This window comes from Anarhichas minor, unplaced genomic scaffold (genome assembly GCF_050575085.1).
Source record: "Anarhichas minor isolate MPS153535 unplaced genomic scaffold, ASM5057508v1 ptg000027l, whole genome shotgun sequence".
Classification (NCBI taxonomy): domain Eukaryota; kingdom Metazoa; phylum Chordata; class Actinopteri; order Perciformes; family Anarhichadidae; genus Anarhichas; species Anarhichas minor.
Window position 1 is genome coordinate 7,202,654 of NW_027466473.1, and position 11,371 is coordinate 7,214,024.

General features: G+C 48.7%; 1 protein-coding gene across 4 annotated transcripts in view; it reads left to right on the forward strand.

Moving 5' to 3' along the window:
• The window catches only part of fam222ba (family with sequence similarity 222 member Ba), a 31,410-nt gene that overhangs the window by 16,142 nt on the left and 3,897 nt on the right, over positions 1–11,371 (forward strand). Inside the window, exons 1-2 of one of the 4 annotated variants that reach the window (XM_076101988.1) lie at positions 3,621–6,066; positions 10,066–10,490. Coding sequence is in view for 3 of the 4 variants with exons in the window: in XM_076101985.1 (XP_075958100.1) it covers positions 11,148–11,328 (181 nt within the window). In the remaining variant the exon portion in view is untranslated. Of the gene's footprint in view, positions 1–3,620; positions 6,067–10,065; positions 10,491–11,145; positions 11,329–11,371 lie in introns of those variants that run through there. The other 3 variants (XM_076101987.1, XM_076101986.1, XM_076101985.1) reach the window with 3 other exon arrangements.

An 11,371-nucleotide genomic window follows, 5' to 3' on the forward strand; every position in this document is an offset into this window, starting at 1 on the left:
GTGGGCTGCCATGTGTTTTGGGGGCGGGGCTGGGATGTTTTTGGTTAGTTGGATACTTTAAAAAAATCCAGCTTACTCTTACTGGTTTCCCCAAGGTTGCCGACTTCAGCAAAAGGCTAATTGCATAATTTACTTTTAGCCTCAGTATGTTTTCAGAACAAATACATTTTGTTCAGTCGTATTTTTTTTGTCAGAATTACGAGGCTATTGTCATCTTTGTGGACAGAGCAGGACAGGTAGCTCATATTGGATACATATACTGTATATCTTTGTGATCAGTTCAACGCAGGCTCATCTGTTTGTTTACGTTTCTTCATCCTGTCTGTTCCACGACTAAGTGATTTATACACCCAAGCAACTTGAAAAACCAGCTGCCTGAAGTCTGACGATTCCTATCACTGTACATAGCCTAACACACACACACACACAGACAGTACATCAACATTAGTCTAGTATCTGTATGTCTGTGTTGTTTTAACCATGGCATCCTAGTCCAAACCCAGCAGTCTGGCATCTGACACGGCAGCATGTGACTCAGCACATTGTTGTCTGGTGTGATACGGGGGATATGTGAAGATAACACGGATGCGGTGGCAACGCGCAGGAGATGAAACGGAGCAGTGTTGCTCTCATATGTATGAGCGGTGTGTCGCTGAGTTGTGTGATCTGCTGGTTACCAGGAGGCTGAAGTTCCTCCAGAGGATAAAAGAGTCTCTTCCACGGTGTTTACTTGCATTCCTTGTGCCTCTCAGTGGCACAAGGCATATCCGAGCCAGCGCAGTGCGGCTCGAGGGATGGCGACGTCGGTCCGTGGGTCAGTCCACCGTTGTGCTCCAAATATCTCAACAACAGTTGCCGAGCAATTTTGAACAGGTGCTCATGGACTTCATACTCTTTGGTGATCTGTCGCCTTTTTCATCTGGCGCCACAAGCAGGTAAAAGTCTTCTCTTATCCAGGAAAATATTTCAACATCTGATGTCGGCGTTTAGTTCAGCTGAAGCCTCACTATGTTGACTTTTCCCGAGTCAAAGTGTTTTTAACGTCGACGCTGAGCAAGAACAGGCCCAGCCTCTGAACATCGTCGTGGAGGATCTTTAGAACAGCCTCTGAATAAACTGGGTTATTTCACGTGTTGATCTTTAATTACTGTGATGTATTAAGAGTGTGAGTAAATCAAATCCAATCTCGGGAGCTGCGTCTTAAGATCTTTGCTTTCTTTTTCTTTTACTACATGTCAGCTCTTTTAAAAAAAAAAAATTTTCCTCTCCCTCAAGTGGTTTAAGACATGTCACGTCTGAGAGGAGGCTGGCTTATTCCTCACTGAGGCATGCCCAGCTTCTGGCTGCACTCTGGATGGATATGCAGCAGATAAATAAATAACTAGGCTGGCACCCCTCACTTTGGATCCCCTCTGTTTTGGCAGGCCATCCACACTGCATTTTCTATCAGGTGTAAACATGTCTGTCAAACGGCACAGCCAGGGCCCCCCGGCACGCAGGCGGCGCTGCCAGCGCTTTCTGTCTGCCCGTCTGACCTTGGCCGGTCTTGACATGACTGAGCACACTTAGCGCTACCTTCTGCATTTGGAGGGCTCTTCTGGAAGGCAAGTGGCTGTTAGTGAAACTGACCCTAAGTTGAAGAATGGGGCCTTAGCTGGCTGGCTGGCTGTCCCCTCAGCACTGACGTGGTGGACGGGTAATGTGGCCTGTCGTCGTCTCCGCTCCACTCACACCGGACAATGGACATCATCCAAGAGGCCGGGGAATGAGGTCACTCTGATAAGAAGAGGCCTCATAGTTTGGACGCTTGTTTCCCTTTTTCTTGGTCCCATAGCGCACGGCTACTCTTAAGAGCCGGCGTTCTCATTGTGGAACCAACTTTTCCATATCTGACACGTCTATGCAAAGACTTAGCCGATCCAGCTGTGGACCTCTGCATTATTCCAGGGGCATGCTGTCTCTCTCTGCTCCGTATCCGCCGTCTCACCTCGGGGAACTGTCACTTTTTCATCAGTTAGCTATTGAGCATTCATACAGCCTCCCAGTGTTTTTCGCAACAGCCCCCACCCTCTCCCGTCCAATCCCCAAAGAAGAGTAGTTTCAAGTAGCTGTCTTCCTCTCCCCTCTCCCACACTGCTGCAGCAGCTTCCTTGTTTGACAGTTTTATGCCTGACACCCCGTGTCTAGCAACTTGGAAACCACTATTTTACAGACTCTCAATTTGTGTGCGAGTTGAGTTTGGGTTTGGTCGTCCTCTCTCCGTTTTCACCCCCTTCCCTCACTAACGTGTCCGTCTCCCACTCTTTCGCCCTTTCTCCATTGGTGTGAGATAACAGCTATGATGGCGGCGTGCGGGGGGGGGGGGGGGGCAGGCAAACGGGCCGTCCAAACGCCTCGGGATGCGGGATGTGCTGGAGTCATCAGGATCCATTGTGAGAGGCTGTGTATCCCAACATGCCCGCGGCCCTCTGCTAGCAACAGAAATCCTTTTTCTATCTCTGTTTGTGAGCCTGACGGGCTAATGAAGGCCATACTGATGTATCATTTCTTCCTAGCGTGCTCGAAAGCCAAAGCTTTTTCCCCTCCTCTCCTTTTGACAGAACGCTCCGGCTTGGTATTCAGGGGCAAAAAGCTATTCTCTGTTTCCTGCTCCTTTTTTCTTTCTTTACCTCCCATTCAGAGACTCGGCTCGCAAAGAAAAGTAATTTCACTCTCTGTCCCTGAGAGAATCGGCACAGTGAAGTTGCATTGAATTTTTCTACTGCAACATTTTTTTTCTTGGCTCTATTTCAGACCCATAACCTGGGGGTAAACATGCAATTAGAATAACAGCAGCCTGCTTTCTCCTCCGCTCTCCTCTCCTTCAGCCGTTAGCACAAGCAATGTACAACGCGGTGACTTGGCTCTCCTAATTGCTTTTGCTTTTAATTGGTATAAAAAATGTTGTTAATATTCAACCAGTAACAGAATGTACTTTCTCCCCTTTTTCTCACCGTTTATTTTAATTTTTTTCTTTATTGTTTTTCTCTCCTAATATTGTTCGTGTGTCCTTCTAATGAGCTTGTTTTTGGTGCACAATCCTCGCTCTTTTTCTCGCCCGTTACTGCTGGTGGGTATTTTAATAGATGATTTCCTACATAATTAGCCTGATGCAATTCCCAGATTTCCTCCGAATGCAGATCCTAGTTGATGATGAGGATATTGATCAAAAGATTCGGCCAGTCAGCTGGTCTAATTTCCTAAATGGGCTTCCGTCTATTTTGCTCCTTCTTCTCCTCTTTGCACATTTTTTTTTTTTTAACTTTCTGATGGCTTTCTTTTTCTCCTTCCCCGCCGAGGAATGAAAAGGAAATATAGGTCATCTTTTATGGGAGCAATTTGACACATGACACAAGCGATGCGCATCACTTGCTCAAGTCCTGCTTTTGTCTGCTCGCCTTTATGTGTCTTTAATGAAAGCCACGCAGTTATTCACACACTTTTATTACGCTTCTATAAGTAGCTGGAGTAGACTAGTCGAGTCACACCCCCCCCACACACACACACGCACACACTAATACTCTTCGATCCCCGTGGTGTCTGTCTGCACGGGGCTGATAGTGTGAGACGCCTGGCTAAACTCCACCAAGCCCAATCCCCGCTCCACAGGCCTGCCAAAGCTGGCTCGGCTCGGCCTCCCCAGACACAACCCAGTTTCCACTCAGGACACAGGAGTCTCTACATGACAGTGGCGGGTTAAGTCATCGGTGGTAGACGCCTATTTGCCTGGATGTGTGGACGGCTGGAGAGACGAAGGCTGAGACGAAGGCCCCCCCCCCCCCCCCCCTGCATGGTCGTCAGAGGGACGTCGGGACCCAACAGTAGCCACCGGCCCAGCCAGTCACGTGCCGATTACAGCCTCAGTCTCCGTCTGGACTTGACGGTCTATCAGGTGTAGTCAATCCCGCTGCTGATACAGAGAGTCTGTTTGTTGGAAAACAGCCTCTGTGAGGGCAGGTGCCTTTGTAGGAAGTGCCAGCGCTTGGCGTGTGATGTTTATTTGAAGTCGCTGTGGCAGCGGTGCTGATAGGCGAGTCGGTAGTCGTCAGGCCTCTGTCTGCTGGGTTTCATCTCCCCCTGCTCTCCTCCGTGAAGCAGATTGTCAGCTGGGGCATTACCATAGGCTGACCTTTGCCGCTGCACTCCCCACTGCACAGCTTTCTGACATTCAGGGGCGCTGTGGGGGAGGCAGGAAGGGGGCGGGACGATGGGCTGATGGCCTGTTGGCTGTTTTTTTTTATGCCCGTAGTGCGTTGATGTGTGTGTTCTTATAACAAATGCACTGACAGCTTATGCTGGTGTGTGTGTGTGTTGTTGTTTTTTTCACCCCCCACATCATTTCAGTCTCTTGCCACCATTTGATATTTAGTTTCTCTCCACCCCAAACCTGCCTGTTGTCAAAGAGATTGCTGTTATCTTTGTGTGGAATCTTGGCACGCTGATAAATGAGAGCGTGCTGGAAATCCTGCCTGCTCACATCGAGGCGCAGCGTACCTAAAAATCCTTCCAAGGCCGAGGGAAAAGAATAACATATCAGGCCAATTAAAGTTAATGCATGGTGACGCGCTGAATCGAGGGCAGGGATTGCTGCCATATGGCGGTCCAGGCTGTAAATCAGAAAGCGGGGAGGGGGGGGGGGGGCTGGTGGGAGGCTGGGCAACAGGAAGGGTGATGCAGCATCAGTGCCACGAAACACCCACAAATCCCTCATATCGCCACCCTACCAGTCCCCCCCCTCTCTCTACCCTTTTCTCCCTTCCGTCCCCCCCCCCCCCCCCCCCTGCCGCCCAGCAGCAGCCCAAGGTGCAACGCTCACAGGTATCTGTGTAGAACTGGCAGCTTCATTAAGGCTTTTTTTTTTTTTTTTCTTCCCTCCTCTCGCTGGGAGGATTTAAATGAGCTGTCATCCTGACCTTTTTGAGCTCCTGCTTTTTAAAGCAAGTTCAGCCCCCCCGCCGCCACCTCAGCACCCGTCTTTCTCCCTTTCCACCTTTCTCTCTCGCTTTGTCACTCTTTCCTCCACTTGTCTCTTCTCCCTGCAGGGGGGGAAGACACTTTTAAGCCATCACCCCATGGCAGACAGGCACGCCAAGGTTGTTTTGTGGGTAATTGCCGCTCTCATAGACGCTGTTTGTCTGTGCACACTCGCCGCCCTCCTCTGATGCCACGCAGCGAAAGGGGAGGGCGCGGACCCTGTAGACTTAATTTGCTCCCCGACTGTTCTTCAGTGCTGATTAAGCAAGCATCTGCGCTGTTTGGAATACAGCAGTCAGCCAACTGGAGCGCGGCTAACGTTTTCTCCCTCTCTATTACATCAGGTTATTACTGCACAAAGTGGCAGGCATTTTTTCAGAGGTGGCAGGCTCCATTGTTTAATGTCCCCAAAATAAAGGCCTCTTTGAGGTCCAGAGGACTTCAGAATCGATCAGAGACTCACTAACCTGTCAGCGCCAGGCCTCTCGAGTGTGTTCTTTTCCAGTGTACAGGAGTCATTAATTTCCTCCACCATGGTCTGGTGGAGGCAGAGAGGTAAAGCGCAGGTAGCAGGGTCCAACTGGCTGACTAACATGGAGGACGAGGACGAGGAGGGACTGAGTTGATTTAAAGCTGCCTGCCCCTCAGGCCCAGTCTGCCCGTTTCACTTCAGCTGTTTGATGTTTAATTGAAGTTGTTATTGGCATCAAATGTCACCTTACCTGATGCTCCAGGTGTGAATCAGTTTCTAATTGAAAGGTAACCACGTCTCCTTCAGCCCTCTGCCTCCGGGGATCGGTCACAGAGTTCTATTAGTCTGGACCCAGCCTCAGTATCACCACGCACCATGTGCTGCCTTGCAGTTATGTCTGACTGCTGACCTCTCCTTCTCTCCCCCTCTCTCTCCCTTTCTCTCTCTCTGCAGTGTGAGGAGAAGTGTGTGTCCCATGTTGCATTAGTGTCTCTGTGAAATGCTGGCCTGTCTGCCAGGGCCAGGTGACCTCCCCCTCCAGCTTCTCCCCCACACGCAGATGAACACTGGACATCAGAAATGTAAGTATCTCGGGGAACACACACACACACACACACACTATTAACTACCACCACCATCCCACACAACAAACCAAGCTGTTACAATCCTGCTGCCCGCCCAGCGTCAGATGCCCATGCCAAACCCTGGCCTGCTTCTCTTCTGCAGCTCAGTGTTAAAACCAGGAAGAGAGAGGGGACGTTTAGGCACCATAGATCTGTCTTCAAGGGGAAATTAGGATGCGCTGCGCCGTTAATTTGCTGATGAACAGAGAGCCGGGTCCCCTTTCCCTCCCTCGTCGCCCCTGAAGGATCCGTCTGCCACGTCCGTGCGGCCCCTGTGTGCGTGCCGCGGCTCCAATCGCCACGTTCGAGCGTTGGACTCGACCGTCTCGGATGCTTTCACGCCATCAGGAAGAGTCAGTCTCTGTCAGACTGGCAGACAGATTGCGGCTGAGTGGTTTTGCCCTGATGATCTTGTAATGAGAGTGAATTTAAGAAGCAATCTGCTGCCCCGGTTTAACGGCAGACGAGTCGGAGCTGGTCCAGTTCATTCAATGTGTTTTGAATTTTCACAACTCGGCTGCTGACAAATTGGGGCTCTTTACAGTGCGAGGCGCGGTCGCTAACCGGCTCTTGAGATTCAAGTATGACACACTGATGAATGGAAAAAAAATTGTAGTCAGTTTTGTCCGTAGTTCCTTGTCATTTCACCCTAAACACATTTTGAACTGACATTTTTTCGGTCATTTACCACATTTTTAAAAGCATTCAAATCTCAACCATCATTGTTTTTCTCTCAAGCTTTTTACGTAAACCCAAAAGTCAATCACTTCCCAGACGATAGCTATGTCCCATCCAGCTGATCGGCTTTATTTATTCCATCATGAAACATCTACATCTCCTTTTCTTCCTGCTTGTTTATCTAAGAGGGGGGGGGACTCGGCTCCGGCTTGACCCCATTTCTGCAGCAGCTTTTTTTTTTGTTGTTGTTGTTGTTGTAAAATGCTCCAGCTCATCAAGACTGTAATTTCAGAATCACAGTAATCAGCCAACCCCCAGGAGATCAGCAAGTGTGAGGGAGTCTGCTAAGTGCCAGCGTCTGTTGCCTCACTCAAGCAGGCTTGTGACATAGTGCAGCCATCAGCTACACCGAGTCTCTGCTCTCCCTTTGTGTGACACATCGGAGCACGAGGCGCAACCAGAGTTCAATTTGTTTTCCTGCCCAACGCTGTAATCCATTTCGGTGATGGAGCACACGAACGGTCCTCGAAGTGTAATTTCAATCTATTTTTTTCCCCCTCCTCCTCCTCCTCCTCGTCATTCTCTTATAACGCTTTTCCTTTTCATCCGCTCTTCAAAGTATCATTAACAGACACGGTGTTACATCAAAAGCAGTGGAGCTGTTTTTCATTTTAGGCTAAGTCATTTATTATCAAAGTGCATTAGAAAAAAGAAATCTGTACACTCTGAAGTCGCCTCTCATGCTGCCTACGATCCAGCACCAGAACACCTTCTGGATGTCCACGGTTTGAGCTTTGAGCTTTGAGTTCCCCGTTTGCTGCCACGCGCAGCCAGAATCGGGCCTCAACCTTCAGGTGACACTCGGCCCGTCTCCCTCCCGGCTGTCCTCGGGAGTCCTTGCCTCTGCAGAGCCCCATCGTTTACCCAGCATGGCGGATAATTTGGCAGCTTAACTCCATGAGAGGTGTGCTCGGCTGCTTTTAGGTGAAATTCATAGACTAGTTGTCGCTTTAAATCTCTATTCAATACTCTGACGAGTTCCCGCAGGAAAAAAAAGAGGCTCAGATGGAGGGTTCACATAATTAACTCCAATTTGTGTTCCCATTCGTCTACCGTATACTTTTAGCTACTCGGATGCTGACTCGTATGTTACAGAATCTCGTCCGTGACACTTTCCCCTCCCTCTGTGTTCACCAAGAGCCCCAGATCGCCAGGCTGCCTCCTCTCCTGCAGGTGAATCTGTGCACACGGAGAGTCATTTAAAGTTACGAGCTTTGCGGGGTCGCTGTCAGAGGCGAGGGCCACAGCAGCTGCTCTATTTATCATCAGGGATTGGCTGTGGACAGATGATGGCCTTGAAACATAAAGGCTGTCAGAGGAGTAGATTAGGTACGCAAAGAGACAGTTGTGGGTCACAAAGGAAACGGCTCGTACTCCAGGCCAGACGACTCAAGCGCCACAAAGTGGCCCTTTGCTTCTTACAGGCAGAACAAACAGTGAGTACAGCTGGGCCACTTGGCGGATTTTTCACATCTCGATCCCCACTGAGATCAAAAGCAGCCATTTTTTCTTCCTCTCCTCATCACATTTTTCTTTTTTTTTTTTTCTTTTTTTTCAAAGTTCTTGATCTATCAGCATGGGAGGCTTTGCTCAACTGTCTGTAAAAATTGTAAGGAGGGGGGCTTCATGCGGGAAGCCAAACTCGCATGTCTAATTTAGATGCCGAAGCTTCAGACCTAATTTCCTGCTCTTGTGTTAAAATCGCAATTTGCAGCAGCACGAGCCCCTGCCCTCCTGCTGCTTAAACCTTGTTCAATAAAAACAGTAGTTTGAATAAAAGAAACCCTAATTAGTGCCTGCTGACTGTGCACTTGTGTTCCAGCTAGCTAGCTTGCAGCGGGGTAATTAACGCACGGCCAGACTGGCCTCTTTTCTCCCTGTTCTCTCCTTGGGAACGTGCTTAGTTGGAGATCTGAGAGACGATATGCTCGCAGCCGCCTACAAACTTCACTCATATCCTCATTAACCCTCCCTTGATACTTTTAAGCTGTTCAACTAATCCAGATTTCAGGTTAAGGTTGAGATGCTAATAAGCTCCGCTTGCTTACTAGAACACACAATCAACAGCTGCCAGGACCCTTAAACAGTCGTAAACAGCAAGAGGTCGATTTTATCCACTGTTTGGGGAAAACTACTCTAAACAGCAATTTACCGATTTCACTCCACATTTTTACAGCAGTTCTGCTAAACCCTTCATTCTGATTTGCTTTTTTTTATCTCAAAATGCCTGCCTAAGCTTTGTTAACAATGTGTAATCCCTTTTCCAATTTAATGGATTGGTCAGTTTCCAGACATTGACATTGCTTTCTTTGCCACTTGCCTGAGTCTTACAACTTAAGTATAAAACTCATTACACAAGTGCCGGTGGCAAACCGTACACAGTTACATGCTCGCTGCAGATGTTTTCTCTTAATGTAAAAGCCAGTCAACGCTATATTTCCAACATTGTCTAAGTCCCCTAAATATGAATATGAAACTGCACAAACATTTATATTTAGGTATAATTAATTTCAGGTTGTTATATTACATTATTTAGATCATGTGAACAGGACTTAATCGTTACGGTCTGACCCCGATTAGAAACATTTAGAGAAGCTAAAAGTTGTTGTCTGTCACTTCTAAGTGTTTGGATCAGTCTTTGCATTATTTACCCCCGACTCCACTTTTCCACGTCGGCTCAGTATGCGCCCTTGTATCCCCGCGCCGCTTGTCTGCTCCTCTCCGAACACGGAGCGAACCCTGAGAGATGACGTTACACTTGAAGTTGCCGTGGTCTTTTAACATTTGTTCACGCTGTCCACAACCCTGGTTTGATCCACAAGAGTCTTATTCCCAGGAAATGATGATAAAAGATGTTTTATTCATTGCAACAGCTGATGGTTCTCTCTTCCCACCTACTTAAAATCCTTTCAGCAGCGACATTGACATGAGCTTTTGACAACAGTTGCAAACAAAGGAGGCTGTGCCAGAATCTCACAATCTCTAGATATATCTTGAGTACTGATAGCAAACAAGTTACATTCATCAAAGTGTAGTTGTATTGCTTTAAATGGTATTTACTGTGTACTAAATAAAACCTGTTGCCTTTGTATTTATTCAGTCAGCTTTTTCCGATTTCCAACCATCAATACCTGTGTTTGACGGGCGATGTCCATCCTCAGCCAGCTTTGTGTCCGAGTGTTCATTTATCTGTGTTTGCTTACCCTGGCGTTTATTCAGACACTAGGCCTCGGCGATGGCGGGTGTCGAGCTCCAGCTCCTTGGCCCGGACCCCTGCATTAATGAGGCCGCCATCAGCAGGCCGAGCACTTGGTCACAGCGGCCCCCCTGTGTGCCGCCCCGATCCGGCCCCCGCACATCGCCTCCCATTGTTTCCTGTTCACAAATGAAGCAGGAATTAATTAGCCAGTTGGCACGGCTCCCGGTGCCGCCGCGTCAGAGCTCGCAGTTCAGCTCTGTGCCTCGTCCCTCAAGCCCAGCCTGCCTGCTGTGAGACTGAGCATATAACGGCCACGGGAACCATGAAACCGCGGACCTCTGCCAGCAATTGAGACATTTCAACAGAGAGAATAAGTAGCCTGTATGCTGTACCGGTGACGTCTATTTTTACCTGAACAGAAGTCCCCTCCTCAGAAATAATGATGGTAAGTTAAATGAAGGACAGTTACAACAGACCAGTGATCCTTCTCATAGATCAGTCCAGCTCATGTCCATCAGTCCGAAAGCTGTGGCGTAAGTAGGTCAGACTGGCGGGGCCGAGGTGATGGAGACAGGCTCCTCTCCCTGCTTACTTCTGTCATTCCTTATTATCACTGACTTTTCTTGTCTTAGTAAAGCAAGTGGCGGTGAGCACACTGCGTTAAATGGAAACATGCAATCACGGCCGTTAGCCGACACCTGCACGATCCTGTCGCACATTTTTAAACAGGCTCATAAGTGGAAACCGCACCCTCGCGCTCACACATGCACCGGCACATAATCGTGTTCACATTGTCACATCGGCATTGTTAAATTTAGCCACGGTGCTTAGCAGGTGTAACGAATGTCTGCGAGCTGAGGCCTGGGAGGTGTTCCTGCAGATCAGAGACGCTGCTGCTGTGTCTGATTACTTGTCTGCTGTCATGGAGCTCCGCTCTCTGCGTCGATCTCTTTCTTTCCTTCTCTCTAAAGCAGACACAGGGGACCGTCACTGCCTCTTTTATTCTTTGTTTAGTTTGTGATTCAGGAGCAAACAACGCAGCCCCCCCCCCCCCCCCACCCCACCCATCCCGCCCTCAGATGCCTACTTATTGTTTGCCAGGATGCTGCGTCAATTAAGGCCACTAAAAGCCCCTGACCTCAAAGTAGTATACACCACCGCGAAATTGGATTTTAGACTGGGAAATGTGTCGGTCGCAATAATTCAGCTGAGGATGAGATTGGAAATCTCTCTTTGGCCTCATGAGACGGGAGCTGTGAGGGATTTAGGAGAAAAACAGCGAGGTATGGAATATGAGAGGGCTGTCCTCTCAGCTGCTCAGATTAC